This window comes from Lissotriton helveticus, chromosome 3_2 (genome assembly GCF_964261635.1).
Source record: "Lissotriton helveticus chromosome 3_2, aLisHel1.1, whole genome shotgun sequence".
NCBI lineage: Eukaryota > Metazoa > Chordata > Amphibia > Caudata > Salamandridae > Lissotriton > Lissotriton helveticus.
Window position 1 is genome coordinate 272,176,712 of NC_136062.1, and position 17,083 is coordinate 272,193,794.

Here is a 17,083-nt window from a genome sequence, read left to right on the forward strand (position 1 = left end):
CTTTTATTGGACAGACTTAATGGATATTCTCTTAAGTGGGAATTGGTAGACCCTGAGGAAATGACCACAAAATTGGTCTCTAAGTTAATCCCAGTCTTTGAGAAATTCTTTGATTTAACCACTACTAGCGAGGAGATCTTGGCAAGTTTTTCGTCATTAACGTCAATAATCAGAGAATCTCTTTTTGTCAAAAAAAAGCTTACTGGGAATAAGATCAAGAAGGGCTGGTTCGATAGCGCTTGTACAAAAGCTTATCAGAACCTAAAACATGCGCTATACAAAAAAGATAGAAGCCCTAAGGAAATAGCCGTCCATAGAACTATTTACAAACAAGACCTTAGATCCTGGAAGAATTCGTTGAAAAAGGAGCTCTGGTCTCAACTACATTTGTCATGTGCCCTTAGAGATAGTGCTGCGTTTTGGAAGATTTTGAAGTCCCCTTTTTTAGCCAGTTCGGTGATGTCCCCTAGCATAGACGTTGCTATTGATGAACAATCGTGGGTTGATTATTTTGAGCGGATATTCAGCTCACCCTCATCTGCAACTGACTTAACTACTTCTAGCCAGGTCTCCCCCCTTTTCCAATGCCTATCGCCATAACCTATGAGGAGGTGGAGGCAGCTTTAATGGCTAGTAAAAATGGTAAAGCTCCGGGCCCCGACAGCGTTCCCATCGACCTTTTTAAATTCAAAACGGATTTATGGCTACCCATTTTAACTAGGGTCCTTCAGGCAACGTGCGAGATGGGTCCCATCGATTCATGGTCCCAGTCTACATTAGTGCCTATTTTTAAGAAAGGGGATCGCCAAGTACCTTCGTGCTACCGACCTATCTCCCTGTTGGACTCCTTAGGGAAAGTCGCTGGCCGGATTATATTAGATCGCTTGCAGCAATGGTCCACGGATAATAAGATTCTGTCCGACCTTCAGTTCGGCTTCCGTTAGGGATTGGGCACCGTGTAGCAAGCCCTTAACCTGTCCCTAATAATCGATAAATACGTCAGGCGAAGGGGGGGGCTATCTACATGGCATACGTAGATCTCTCATCGGCATTTAACTGTCATATTCATAATAAGCTGTGGACCATCCTAGCTGATATGGGAATGGATAAGTTTCTCTTAAGTTATTTTCGTGAACTTTATTCCAATGCCACAGCTAGAGTTAGATTTGGAGTCGGGGGCGAATTAACAAAACATTTTAGAGTAGTACGTGGCGTAAGGCAAGGTTGTGTCCTAGCCCCGTTTTTATTTAATCTGTATACCAATGGCCTGGAAAAGGTCATGGTTGCGGGCTCAAATGACCTCCCTATCATTAACAAGCGCCCTATACCAATTTTACTCTATGCGGATGACGCTGTTATACTAGCGCGTACTCCGCGAGAGCTTCAAAGTGCCCTAACAAAATATCCCAACTTCATGGCCAACCTGGACCTAAAGATAACCATTAAAAAAACCTTCATTATGTCTGCAGGCCCAAGGCTGAAGAATATTAAGCCAATCTTTATTGAAAGTCAGTAATTGGACTCAACAGCTACCTATCCCTATCTGGGAGTTTTAATTGACAGTAAATGCTCTTGGAAACCTGCCATTGAATCGAGGAAGCTTATTTTTAATGGGACTACAGCTGCCTTGGTCAATTTCGCAAATAAATTAGGCAGGCGTCCCCCAGTTAAACTTTTAGAAATTTACAACGCCAAATATATCTCAAGTGCAATTTACGGGTAGGGATCTGGGGATTTGTTAAGGTCGAGGAGCTCCAAAGGGTGGAAAATAGCTTTTTAAAATGCATTTTGGCCGTCCCAAAAGGGACTTCTAATTATGCATGCAACATGGAGTTAGGTTTAACGTTTATAACAGATCTGATAAAGATCCAACCCTTGCTCCTGAAGCAACGCATCTGGTCTACTACCGAAACCTCCCTTTGTAGGGAGATTATCGAGGACTGTATCTCCTTAGACAAGGGACTCCATATTCCCTGGTTAGCTTATGTCAAAAAATCCCTGTGTGACCTTGGTATGCAGCAGTATTTTAACTTACCTTCTACCATAGCTGGTATACCAAGGAAACAGTTTAAAAAGGCATGCTTGACTCATCTGGAATCTTTACGCTTGTCGAGTGAGGTACCCAAAACAACTGTGCAACACTCACTTATTTAACTTTTGAATTCACGGGTTATGAAAGGCGGTTGCTAACGAGGTTCAGGCTCGATACCTTCCACCATTTAGTAACTTTCCCTAATATCAACACTTGGGACAAATACCCTCAGCCCTGCCCCTGTGATGATTGCTCCACCCAAGCCACAATCCATACAGTACTTTTCTGTAAATTCTTTCAGGATCTGAGAACACTGTAGCTCACCCCTGTTTTAAAAACTATGGGTTTACGCAGGTGTCGTCCAGCATTTCTCGCCTTGCAATTTCTGGAAGTTGAACCTTTTGCTAAGTCAATTGTAAACTTCCTGAAATTGACAATTAAACATAGGCAGAACCTATAGCAACATTGAAACGCATTGAGTTCCCCTTTATCTAAAAACGGTTTAGTCTTATTTTTCTTTTTCTCTTTTTTCTTTCTTCCCCTTTCCTCGGTTAGTATGTACATGACGTATGGTATTTGATTTTTCTGAATGTGTAAGCTTTCTATTCTTCGATGATATGTTTCTTTTATTATTTCTAAAAATAATACATATTGTTTTTAAACGTATCTTTTAAATTGTTTTAAACATGTGCTTTAATGGATGTTTCATATACAACCGAATAAAGCTTGATTTGATTTGACTCCCCTAGTTCTGCATACTTGCCCATAACAGAAGATACGTGTGCAAGATTACAGTATGTGTGTAGGCAACGGGGATTTCAAACTGGTGCTCAGGCTATTGTATCCATGGGGGATACATGCTACACTAGAGCTGTATCGCCGAACTTGTTAAATTACTACCTGTGCATGCCTGTGGTGTCTCTCCCGTCTGGAACCTCACTGATGTGTTCCTTTGTGTATATATATATATTGATAGTTACAGCGAAGAGCTCGTAACACTAACCCAGCATCACGCTGTTCCCAGAGACTGTGTGCCTAAGATTATAGTTTAGTATGCAGGCAGCCTAGATCTGAATATATAGCTTCGTATAATGTGTTTTATGGGGCAGGAGGTTCCGGTAGCTTCATGTTAATGTGAGAGTTCTATGTACAATAATTATGTATTTTTTCCATTAGCGCATTATATCACATTTTCACAATTTTTAAGGCCGGTAAATCACAGATAATAATTGATGAGGCTTTGTCCGTACATTGCTTCGAGACTCAGATGTGAAAAGTAGTGTGGGCTTTGGCCGGTCATTCTTGGATTCCTTATTGAAGATATCTTTTTGCTTAATGTGTTTTAAGGAGAAACTGAGACAGTGCTGTGAGCAAACAACGTCCCTTTGTACATGAACAAAACAAGAAGCTGAGAAAATATTCAATATTTTGGTTTATGGCTACAGTTAATATCTTTATGGAGGAAATATATCTGCTCTAGAATTCGTTTAACAAGCGCATATAACTGTACATTTGTTCCCAACAAATGTGGCGTTGCCCATGATTACGGTCTGTGTGCAGGCAGCCGGGGTTTGATTGTATGGTTTCAACTAAAGTGTTTTATGGGGGGAAAACAGGCGTTTGTATCACAGTGCATGTTTTATACATATATTTGCCCCACAAAGAGGGGGGTGTCCAAGCGTACAATTAAATCCCTAATATCTTTAAGAAAAGAGTTGACCTATAAAAAAAACACAAATAAATAATATTGGAGAATTGTACAACACTATTTGATTATGATATATGGAAGCTTGACTGCATTTCTCAAAGCTGTTTCTAATGTCCCTTTCACAGTTTAGTTTTAACCCTCTACTTATCTATAATAAAAACAAGCTTCCTGTATGCAAGAACTATTGGCTTTGTCAATTTATTTTAGCCATGTTGTACAGCAGAGTGGCTGCCGTACAACATGGTAAACACAACATTGAAAAAGCCAATAGTTCTTACATAGGCATGTACTATTTATTGGCTTTGCCAATGCTTGTTTATGTTTTGTAGGCTTTGTGAAGTGCCATCATAATGCACCAAATAACTATTAACGTCCAGAATGGAAGGACTAAAGTGAGGAGACTGCTTGAGGAGAACAACAAAAGTATTTGTTCTGAAGTGGGGAGAATAAGAAAGGGCTGAAGGTTCAATTGTTTCAGTAGATGTAGCTCTATTTGAAGAAAGAATTACTCATGGACGTAGTAGTGAAACGCAGTCAAACCGCTAACGCAGAAGGAATATTTGTCAGGGAAGGGATTATGTCCTTAGCGGATAAAGCACAGGCTTTAGCCTTACTCGAGAAAGCTGACAAACTTTAATGTTCTCTCTCACTAAGCTTCCTTAGTAATTTCTTCAAATAAAAAATAGAACTATTTGCTACATAAAAGGGATCAAAGGCAGCTAATGCAAGCACAATTACTACCGCCCTGGCTTCTTTTCACAGTAGAAGTAGAAAATTGACCCTCAAATTAGTGATGTCAGACTAAATCAGGAGAAACACAATTTCTGGGAGTAACAATGTGCCATGATATTCCTTTATGCAACAAAAAAGGCATTTCGGTAAGACAGAAAATGTAAAAAAAAAAAGAAGAAGTAAGAAAACCGGAGGAAAAGGATACTGAAAACCATTGCAACAAAGGTCTCAAAATACTGAGTGTTCAAAGATCCTCCCATACAATGTGCAGAAATACCAAAAATGAGGAGTAGAATTTGGTGTGCAGCATGCTGACTTGCCTTTCATCTAGAGGAACCTACTTAAGGGGGGCTAGTATGGGTGACCTGATGGGCTACTTCATGCTCTCCTAGCCCATCTGGTCACAGCACAAAGCACAACTTTGTTTAGCAGCAGGTGAATCTTTGGGATTTCTTTCAAGAAGAAGCTTCCATAGTCCAGTTTAGAATACACATGAGATTGACTTACTAGCTTGAAATCTTTAAGTTTTAGAGGTATTGCATCTCAAAGAACTCTGCTGCAATTGGTTGAAAATTAGTAAAACTCAATTAAAGTGGTGTTTACTGGCTTAACCTATAATAGTGTCTTACTATATAGGATCCATATTTTCAATATTCATCTTTAGAACAAGGAAATCAAACATCACTGGACCTCCCTAAACTTAAACAGCTTTCATCATTTTCATAGAATTATTACTATAAATTGACATGGTAACCTACAGCGATGGAACCTTAATTACAACAGTGTAAATGTTCACCTTAAAAGACTGAGAGGCATCGCTCCAGGAGATTCAGTAGCTGGTACCGTCTCAGTATCAGTCACAGGAGTCGTAGCAGTGGTGGTGTCCTCCAATGAGCTGCTCATGAAAGAAGTAGTGCTAGAAGCAGATGGGCTGGTAGTCACTGGTGTTTGTGCCTGCTGGACATGATCATTTTCATCAGCTTGCTGGTCTACCTCTGGAAAAAAATACATATAAAAAATATGACATGCAGCACCACAAGCAACAATGTTCAAACTTAAAAGCAACAACACAGATTGTACAAAGTAACTTCAGCACTCTTAACTCCACTTAGCTACTCGTTTCATTGCCAGAGGTGATGATCTTTAGTGTACATCGTGTGATCACGAAATCTGGATACATAGCTTTTTTTAAACTCTTTTTATTGTAGTTTGTATAGCATAACACTTTTCTGACAGTATTTTTAACTGCAATCCCTCACCTTGTGAAAATCCCCAGGCAGGTGCAAGACTGAATCCTGAAACTTGGGCAACAGCTACCATGAAAGTAACACCCTTCACCCAACTTGGGCACCAGCTACCCTGAAAGTTACACCCTTCACCCAAGTTGCAACTCCATACCGCCTGAGGACATAACATAGAGCCAGATAAAGGCCCATCTCTGTGCACAAACATGAGTTCTTTTATTTCTGAACCCGAGGATTAGGATCTGTAGCTTGGGTTTTAAAGATGTTGGCTTTCACCAAATTTTCAAATTCTTCTTGTAAACTCTGGCAGTGTACACGACTGTCACCCCGAAGGCACCAGGTTTTAAGGTGCCATACATGTGCCAGAAGCCAATTTAGATGACTAAGCCACATGGCATCTGCTTATGGTGTCTAGGGATCAAGCATTTTTTTCATTCGTTTTCAGCTCAGCACATGTGTTACAGGAGGATATAGATTGGGTAGCAGTTACAAGTAATACATAGCTTTATATATGCATTGTTTGGTCAGGAGCACTTGATTAATTATTACACAACAGCCATACAAACATTAATAATCTACTGTCAGATCAAAACTGGGGAGGGGGTATTCACATTACATCTCTATGGGATAGAAATCAGTTACATTCTTTTGAGCAGTGCTTCGTCATTACTCCTCTACATTGAAAACAAGCACAACTAGCTGGCCTCGGAATCGAGCATGATTTTAAACTGTGCGACAAGAGTTGCTTGATGCCCTTCAAGGCCATCATGGACAGAGAGGCCTAGCTCTGGGTCTCAGAATACAATAAGAGGGGCAGATCTTAGTTAAGGTCGTTCTTGTCAGGTAGATTGCAGGTGAAACCAAGAGACAAAACTAGGGCAAGTCATGGAAGAAACACAAGAAGCATGACCCAAGATCCTAAACATCCAGGCTCTTACAATTCTGGAGGAGACTGCACAGTTTGCAGCTGTGACACCAGCATTTACCTCTGCGTCTGATTCCATTCCAACAATAGAGCTGATGTGCCTACAGTTTACTGGGCCACAGGCTAGTACCAATCCAAGAAGCAGTCATACCTACCAAACAGCACAGATATCTCCATGTAAGACAAGGCTGCAGTCTTCCATATTAAGTTGGCTCAATTGCTATCTATGCCTAGTAGAACAGAAGTAGTTGGAGAAGTAGGACAGGTGATTCTTCCCCTTGTAGACAAACAAAGTAACCAACAGGAAGTTGGGCCTAAGAAAGGCAGGGTCCATAAGTGGAGCTTTATATAGTTTTCCTTATCCCCGGAGACACCATCTGGCAGCATGAACACTGAAGTACAAGTTACTTACCTTCGGTAACGATGTATCTGGTGGAGACGATTCTAGCCGCAGCTTCCTTAACATAGAATTATCCCCAGACGTGAGACTGGATCTGGAAAACGTTTCTGTTCCCAGCATCTCTGTGCGCCGGGAGGGCGGTAGCGCGTGACTCCGCCCTGATGTCATCCACGGGCGTGACGTCCGTACATCAATTTTCTTCTGAGAACTTTTTCACGCCACAACGCGGAGCCATCACAAACAAAAAACTGTAGGAATATGGGAACAGTGTGCGAAACAGCAGATACATAGAGAGAAAGGAAGCGAATGGAGGAGAACAGCCCATTCGGGAGAGTGCCAGGAACCATGGCACCGAAAGTCATAGAAGGGAAGAGCAGTCACAGCCACTGCAAAGCAACCCTGCAAACAAATACAACATTCTCCCTGGAGACAGGAAAAACATACAAAAACACCGTGCAGCAGACGAGAAGCCTGCACCCACAGTCCATTAACAGTGAAAGACAGAAGAGCAACGACAATTCACCCCAGGCCAACACCACCAGGGAGAGTCGCGTCCCCTGAAAGGAGCCAAGGCTGAGGCCCAGCCAGAGTGTAGGGACGCCGGAGCACCCATTAATCTATCAGTCACGTACCAGAAGGGAGGAATGGATGCAACCCCACCAAACAAGCATCGCGCTAGGGAGGAGTGAAAGAGGGCACTCGCAGAAGACAAAGCACCCGGAGGCAGGCGAGTACGGAAGAGCAAGCTAAGGGCTCTCGCAGAACGGGGAGGAAGGATGGGTCATGAAGGAATCTGCGGCTAGAATTGTCTCTACCAGATACATTGTTACCGAAGGTAAGTAACTTGTACATCTGATAGAGACTACTAGCCGCAGATTCCTTAACATAGAAAAGATACCATAGCCATACCCATGGGGGAAGGAGGGTCTGCGAGAGGGAGGAACAGAAATCCATCTCAGCTCCAAAGACAGAGAGCTAGAAGGCAGAGAAGGCCCCGGGGACACCCCAGAAAGGGGTTCACACACACAACACAAAAAGACATGAAACCAGAGCCATGACGCAAGGCCGCAGACGGCAGGGCAGACCAGGGTAACAGCGCAGCGACCCCGAAGGAGGATACCCCGGGGCGCCACCACAGGCATTTCAAACACCGAGAGGGGAATTGCACCTCCAACGTACTTAAAACGCCAGGGGGAGCAGAGGCCCGAAGGTGACCACAACCTCCAAGCACAGAACAAGCTATATAACAGCTACCATTACCCCACCTAGGGTAAGTTAGTCCCAAGACATGGGAACCCTCTTAGGAAGAAACTTCCGCAGCAGAGGACAACAGAAAGAACCGCAGGAAAAAAGCCCCGCAGAAGGCTAAAGCAGCCAAAAGCAAACAACAGAAGGCCTAATCTCAGGGCCAACCAGGTGCATATAATCCAAGCAAGAACACACAGCAAAAAGGGCCGGCCAGCAGCCAAGAGAGCCACAATCCCAATAAAAGAGGACTCGCAGGCACATGAATCACACAGATCACACACCTGGGGCGACCCGCCCAGACGAAAGAGCAGCTGCCAAGAACCAGATTAACCTACAGGTCACTGAGGGGGAGGACTAGGAGGAGGAGGAGGAGGCCGAAGTCCCGCCAAGAACCTCTGGATGGCCAAGTCTGCCGGGGCGTGGAACAAAAGAGTGCCATCGAAGGGAAGATCCACCAGCCGTTCCCGGCTGTTTCAGGAACACACTGTCCCGGAGCCAGGCATGGCGGCGAAGGGCAACTGAAGACGCCATGGCACGACCCAGCATCTCCGAGATGTCCAGAGCGGAGAGGAGAATAAACGCCGCCAGCTCCCGACCAGCTAACGGGTGGAACACCAGCACCCTTCTGAGAAGCAGCAGATCCAAGGGACTCCGCTGAGTCGCACAAACAAGAGGTGGCCCTAGCCAACACACAAAGTGTTAAGGGCCAGAGTCGCACTGGTCGAAGCAAACGTATTGCTCCCCCAAGAATCCAGCTAACGTGCCTCCCATGATGGTGGAGACAATAGCGACAGCAGGGAGGGAAAGGCAGTCCGCAAAACGGGTCCACTGGCAGAGGGGTGAAGGGAAAGGCACACCTGGTCATGCGGTCCTGGAAGGTGCCGGTGCAGAAGGTGTTGGGGCACCGGATCCCCCTTGGCGGGGCGCCCCCCAAGCCCCCATCAGAGAAGAAAGGAGCGAACCCTCAAAGGGAAGCAGCTGCTCCCTCCCACCAGAGCCCTGGTGGAAAACCTCCAAAAGATGATCCGCGGGGAAATGAGCAGCCGGATCACCAAGGCGCAGAATTCCCACAGCTGTGGAAATAGCGGCGAAAGCAGCTCCTCTGTTGGCGACGGCTGCAAGCTAAGGCGGCCATCCCCTAAGCCAATCGGAGTGGGGAGAGGCCAGGTCCGGAAGGGAGAAAGAGGCGCAGAGGAGTGGGGGACCTGTGGTTCCTCTGGCGAAAACCGCAGCCGCGATGACGTTGAGGAGCCGGCCTTTGATGACGTCGTGGAAAAGGCCAAAACGCGTCAGCCCGTCTCCGGCGATGACGACACCAGCAGGCGCCCAACCTCCGGGGAAGAGGGGACGTCCAAAGATGAGTCCACGACCTGACGCCTGTCTAGTGCCGTAGAATGCGCAACCTGGAGCAGGGCGTCGTCGTTGTCCAGTGCCACCGGAGACGCCGGACAGGCCTCCGTCACATCACACAGCGCCGGAGACCGGTGCAGGCTGGAGCTGAGGCGGCTAAGGGGTGCCGGCTCGACCTCCAACAAGGCAGCCGCCTACATGGAGGGACGAGAGGCACCGGGGGAGTGGGAAGGAGTCCCCCGCCAGCCTCAACCCATGAGTGGACGACGGTGGCCCGCCAACCCACATGGCAGCACCAGGGCCGACTCGACCTCCGGCGAGGCGGCCGCCTGCGTGGAGGGACAAGAGGGTCCCGGAGAGGGACGAGGTGTCCGCCGCCAGCCTCAACCCATGACGGGACGAGGGGGGTCCGCCGACCCCTGTGGCGCCGCCAGGGCCAGCAGCTGCCGGTGCCGTAGCGGCATCACCTCAGCCTTAGACAGGATCACCTTGTCAAAGGGCAGAGAGGGGCTTGGGGATGCGGCCCAAGCCCCGGCGACCTCCTGCGACACCACAGGGACTCCCGCAGGAGTTTGCGGCAAAGCCGGGGCGCCGTGGTCTGAAGGAGGGTCCCCCGAAGGGCCGCACCCCAACTGCACCACATTCTCCAAGCCTGGATCTGAACCAGTCGGCGCCGGGCCCGGAGCAGCCGGCAACGCCGCGGAAGTCCCCGCACCGTGCAAGGTATCCATTGAAGTCACAGGAGGGGAAGGAGGAGGAGCCAGCGAGGCCTGCAAAGCCGCCACATACGTCTCCATCTGGGCTCTCGATGCCCCCTCACCGGGAAACGGTGGATAGGGGGACGATAAGCGGGGCCACATCACCCGCGGACAGGCCGGAAACTAGCCCTCGGGGACAAACTTCGACACTTACCGACAGGGGGAACAACGCTCTTGCGGCACAGGAGAGGGATGAGGGCGATGACTAGGACGGCTGCTTCGAAAACCTTCCACAGAAGCTGATCGAGGTGACGAAGCCGACCTAGACATGCGAGCCGAGGGAAGGGTTGGCACGACTCGCAGTCAGTGGAGACGTGATCTTCCCACAAACACCACATGCAAATGAGGTGAGGGTCCGTCGCGGACATCAGGCGTCCACAAGACGAACACGTTTTAAAGCCCGAAGGCATCCGAACACTGTTCCCACAAATTACTACGCAATAGCGAAGGGAAAGGCCTAAACAGGCCCAGAGCACAAACCGGAAAAGGAAAAAACTGATGTCAGCGCGCCGGGGTGGGGCTTATGTGACGCCGATGACGTCACGCCTGCGGATGTCAGGGCGGAGTCACGTGGTACCGCCCCCCGGCGCGCAGAGATGCTGGGAAAAGAAAAGTTTTCCAGATCCAGTCTCACGCCTGGGGATAATTCTAAGTTAAGGAATCTGCGGCTTGTAGTCTCTATCAGATTTGCAAATCCAGAATACCTGACATTATTGATAACTTGTAACTTGGTGCAGGCGTGTGTGCTCAGTCTCAAAAATAACATTTGTCTGGACTGGAGTGGAAGAATCAAGGATCTTTGTGGTTATACGAAAGGAAGAATTGTCATCCCATCGAGAGGGATTCAAAGCACAATGAAGATTCATCTGGAGGGGATACTGCATGAGGACCTCTCAATAAGACTTCTTGAAAGAAAACAAATTAAAAGTATGGACAAAAAAAGTATTCTATATTCTGGAAACACAGATTTATGGATGAGAACAAGAAAACACAAGGAGATGATGAACTATGCAAAATTCCAATTCCGAGTGTTTGCTTTGTTCGCCCTAATGTATGCCCAGAAGTGGGTCCCTTGCTCACTTTGCCAATGGATTCAAGCTAGCCTGGCTGATGAAGGGTGTTACCCAGAAACCGGTCCAAGGATGCATGTTTCCGGTTCAGGGAAGACCTGGCTTGGCAGTTCGGGCTGGACTGCTCCCATGAGGCATGGGGTCAAGACTAATTTGCATATAGCTGGGTCTGAATTGAGGTAGCGGAGTGAGCTAAAGAATGATGATGGATTCATCCCAAATCTGTGACTGGGGGTGAGTGTCTGAAAAGTTTCAGAGCTCCGTCCATCATCGCTTATATATAGAGTCATGTCGTCTGCATATAATGATATCAAAAGCCCCTAGAGCTAACTCCCAATCCCCTGGCAGCGTGATGTTGACGTATCTTGGTCGCTATCGGTTCCATCACTATAGCAAACAATAGCGGGGGCAGGGGGCAGGCCTGTCTTGTCCCGCGAGAAATGTTAAAAGGACTGGAGATCAAGCCGTTCATGCGCAGCCTTGCCGACAGTCTTGTGTACAAAAATGTTATTAGAGCTATGAAGTAGGAACTAAGACCAATCCTACCCAGGATGGTATACAGATAGGGCCATTCCAAAGCATTGAAGGCTTTCGTGGCGTCAAGGAACGCCACAAGCGCTTTAGTAGTTGGATTTAGATAATGTAGCACAGTGGAGAAGGTGCGGAGATTGTGAGCAGTAGATCTTCTGGGTATAAACCTGGACTGATCGGGTCTCGCGATCATGGGAAGCAAGGGCTGGAACCCATTGGCCAATAATTTCACTTAAATCTTTGCATCTATATTAATTAGGGATAGCGGCATGTACGAGTCCATCTCCTGACCAGGTTTCCCAGGCTTCACCAGTGTAAGTATTATCGCCTCATGCATTGAAGGAGGGAGCTCACCAGTATCTTGGGCTTCCTGAAAGACCGCTAATAATTGAGGTGCTAGGATATCCACGTACACCTTATAGAAATCGGTGGTTAACCCATCAGAGCCAGGGTTACCTGCAAAACGTCAGGAACAGTGAAGGGCTCATCTAGATATTCCCTATGCCCTGCTCAGCCACAACAGCTCTATGGACTCAAGAAAAGACAAAAGCACTTCCGGCTCTGCACGATGAGTGGCTGTATAGAGTTTGGTGTAGTATTTTTTCAATTCCTCAAGTACCTCACAGGGACCACTAATGATCTTGGAATTTGAGCCAGTACCTTCGGATATATAGGCAGCCATGTGTGACGGTCTCAGCAAGTTAGCTAGGGTTTTCCCCAGACGATCACCCTCCCCATAGCGCCTAGCTTGTGCATATTTTCCTAGAAAGTTTACCTCTCATTGCGCCTCCTACTCAAATTCAGATATGAGCTCCCGAATTCTCGGTAATATTGCAGGGTCTGCAGTTTTGAAACAATACGATTCTAGTTCTTGCCGTGTACTCGAGGCAGCGCACGACACGCAGAGCACACAGGCCGCTTAATGCAGAGCCGGCACGAGAGTGGCGTGCAGTCGCAGGGTCAGGCAGAGCTCGTCTTGCCCCACTTCACGTCGGGTGGTCAAATGTTGGCAAGATTATCACCCCAGGTGCGGATTAAGGATGGATTAATGTCGGATCTTGTCTCGGCCGGCTGAGCTCAATCAGGGAGCCGCCATTGCGCTGCGTGGCAAGACCACGCCCCCCATGTTGGTTAAGTAATAAAGGTCCCTTGAAGGTAAAGATCTTCTGAAGGTTGACTAGCTCCTCGACAGTGAACATCTTGAGGAAGATGCTATTAACACTGAAAATAATTCTCCTAATGGCACATAAATGCCAAACATCACCAGTGATGCTAGGATGATGGCCTCAGCATTCTTGAGAATAGAGACTTCAATGCTGAATGGAAGAAGGTTGAGGCCAAAGATGGAAATAGCAATGCTCTCAGGTGGAAAATGCTGCATATCGAAGGATATTTCTGTAGAGGTAGGTCTTCTCTCGCTTCCTGTTTTATGGCATCTGTAATAAAAGATCCTGGATTTTTTTTTTTCATCCCGCATTTTGGTGAGCTTCACATTATTGTTGGAATTCATGCTGCTTCAATGGGGGCAAATACTAATTCCAGTATCAACTCTCCAAATATAAAATGTACTTTTATTTGGATATTTGTAACCCACACCAACTAGCTAACATCCCTCACTTTCCTGTAAACTGGTATTGCCTTAATGAAATCTAGTTTTCTATGAGTATATCACAAAGGGCTAATGATTATGAAAACACCTAACAATTCTGCATTTAAGATCCAGCAAAAACATGAGAGCTGACATACTTCTTTTTACAATTTGTCAAACCAGCCATCTTGGTAAAAATACTAACTCTTCAGAGCAGATTACTTTTTATTTACTCGGGCAACAAAAGGAATGAGATATTTTACTTTCTTAAGACTTGGTAATAGACATGTTGCATACAGAAAAACTAGTAAAACACAGACATACATATGGCTTTTTAAAGCTTAACGTAAATCTTAACAAAAGGCAATCTAAACAAAGAGTTACCTTCAGTGCAGCATGAACAGTGGAGTAAAGCCCATCACTGGCCTTCTCTGCCCCCAAACTCCTTTCAGTCACAACTGTTGTGTTAATAGACTGCTAATATTTTAATTAAAGGTTCAGGAGTCGGGAGACAGAAAACATTACATTTATGGTCAGCTGATTTAATCCAGTGCTTGTTCATCGTCCTTCAAAAAAGGATGGGAATAAATTAACTTGAAAAGAACACATCACTTCAAAAGAATGAGTGCTACGTGTTTGAAAATATGGTCATACTCCTAAGCTTCACCTTGTGATCTAAAGTTGTTTCCAACTACCACATTCAGTTGCTACATGATTTTCTAGAATGCAAGACTGCAGTATAGTATATGTTGTTCTGAAGGATACTTCTACATGCATATTCCCCCCTTCTGAATATTTCAAGCATTAGTCTGGAAAGGGAATATTTTCAATTGCTCTCCCACACTGGTATTGGGCAGCTCAATCACGAGATTGCCTGCTGCGCTCTGTAACATCACTGGACCCATAAACCACCCCCATCAGCATGCTGACCTCAGCTCTGTTTTTTCTTGCAATTGACACGATCCGGAGGTCCTCAACAGAATTATTGTTATTCTGCTATTATTAGTTACTTTATTTTATTTAATGCAGTTTTCTTCAGTATTTTGCCACAGACATGATGTGGAATCAAGAATGCAAAAGTCAGACTTCGATCACAGACCCTCATTCCATCTGTCCACGGTGCCTTGAATACAACCTCCACAGTGTCTTGAATACGACCACCACATCAACCTTACAACTTCTGTCGAAAAATGTATCCCAAGGCACTCAAGGAACAGGAAGGAGAGATGTTTATGGCCAACGCACTGGATGGATGTATCCAGGGGCCATCGGAAATCTCACCCAAGATCAAAATTTCCATCACCTCATTCTTCAACGTAATGGAATAGAAAACATAAGAAAAAGAGACAACACAAATCCAGATAACGTTCTAGAAGAAGCATGTAACAGAGGCCCCCAACTTCTCTTCTTAAGTCGACCAATGGCAACCTGGTGAAGATTATCCAGCTCCCAATTGATGGTGGTGAATACAACGTGCCCGGCTCTAGTGGCTCTATCTGACCCCGTGCAGGCTCCAACCTGTGTTCTACCTATGCCACTGAATCCAAGGGCCCAGTCTGAACACCAATACCCACAGTTTCCAAACCCTGGGAGGGATCCATCACTATTTCTGAAGGTCACTTTTAGTATCTTCGGCAGGGCTATGATCCCCTCTGGCGTGCCAACTAGTCCCATAGGACAGATGGCATACTCCCTGTGAGTTGTTTTTGGTTCCCTGACAGCGGGCGTCCGTCACGCCCTTTCTGGTGTTGCCTCAATTGTCCTGGGCACCTACAAACCCAGTTGCTCCATTGCTTAATCTGGCTTCATCTCCTTCGATGTCGCAGCATATCTCCGGTGCCGCAGTCACCTCCAACAGCGCCGCACATGACGCCACTAGGCGTAACAAAAGACTCCGCAAGATCGGCTACCAACCCTGCCACATCCAGAAATCTTGCCTATCACACCTCATCTTTCTAGGCGGGAAGCACAGAAGCCTATATAAGAAGAGATTTTTTCTTTGGGAAAGAAGATCCTAAAGAAAATCAACTTTTTGTATAAGGTGCTGACTGAGCACATAATAATAGACCCTGAATTTGAAGGCTTGAAGGATGCAAGTGGACGCAACACTACCCTGGGTTGGAAACAGCTATCCACAATGGGCCTTCCTCTACATGAGGTACATCATATTTCCCTGTAGTGAGAAAAGCAGCAGAAATGCTTGACATACTAATTCCATCACAGAGCAGTAGCAGAAGCTTCTTGTTCTTCAAAACTGACTTCTGGATCATTTCCATCCACACTATCTGACCGGAAGTCAAAGATGATGGAACAATACATAAAAAGGTATTTTTGATGTGAAGTATGGATCTTAAACCCAGAGTTGCCATTTGCCTTATGGGAGAATAATTTAAAAAAAACTATTTTTAGAGTTTTTATATAGCACAAACTTGACCCGAATCGGGTATCAGAGCGCTTTACATAGCACCAGTTACGTTACATGAGGACACACATTCATTTTTTTGTTAGGCACAGGGAGATTAAGTGATTTGCCCAGAATCACAGGATGTTCAGTGTCATTGCCGAGACTCGAACCCAATTACCCAGATTCGAGGTCGACCGCCCTAGCCGTTAGGCCAACTCCTCTCCCCACGAGCTTCAGACTTAATTCAAAAAGTTCATAAATGATTGTCAGCCCACTGCAATCAGGTCAGACAATCTGGCCTTGACACTGCTGATTTGGTGGTAAGATATATGGGGAAATCAGTCTCCCACAGAAGGCAAGCCTGGTTAAGCAATTCAGGCTTCTCTCAGGACGTCCAGCAAACACTAACGAACTTACCGTTTGATAGGTCTAGTCTCATTGGTACTAAGGCGGACTTAGCAGTTGAAATATTTAAAGACAGAAAAGCACAGCGAGATCCCTTGGAATCTATGAATTATCAACAATTTCAGAATCTCCAGGGGTCTAGTACAAACTTCTCTTTTGAGGTTTGCCAACAATATTCTACTCAACAACAGCAGACAAGCCCCCTCTACAGGCGTAACAGAGGAAAGCAATGTGCCCTACCCGGTCTTCTCTTCTCCCTCAATCTCTTTGCCAGCAACAACTAGGAATCAGCCCTGATTTCGCTTTATCGGAGCACACACTACCCATTGGAGGACAGCTACCCTCCTTGTCACAATCGTGGAGGGCCATCACTTCAGACCTTTGGGTTTTGCTGATTGTGGAAAGGGTGAATTCCTTACTCTTCCAACAACCACCACCTCCCATCTCTCCCCGACCAGATGCACTCCTCTAAGACCATCTGCACATACTTCAACATAAGGTTTAATCATTGCTCAAACATGACGCAGTTGACTTGGTTCTATAGCAGGAACAGGGTTAAAGCTGTAACTTAAACTTCTTGATCCCCAACACAGACGGCGGTATCTGTCCGAATACAGACCTCACGTTTTAACTTGTTCCTCAAAAAGGAAAAAGTGAAAATGCTTTCTGTAGCTCAGGTTCTGCAGCC

At 46.0% G+C, this 17,083-nt stretch overlaps 1 protein-coding gene across 6 annotated transcripts in view; it reads right to left on the bottom strand.

The window, feature by feature from the left end:
- Positions 1–17,083, bottom strand: part of HERC1 (HECT and RLD domain containing E3 ubiquitin protein ligase family member 1) — a 2,088,313-nt gene that overhangs the window by 1,184,510 nt on the left and 886,720 nt on the right. For all 6 annotated transcript variants that reach the window (XM_078685198.1, XM_078685199.1, XM_078685195.1 and 3 more), the window contains exon 39: positions 5,269–5,467. In XM_078685198.1, coding sequence (XP_078541324.1) covers positions 5,269–5,467 — 199 coding nt within the window. The remainder of the gene's footprint in view (positions 1–5,268; positions 5,468–17,083) is intronic.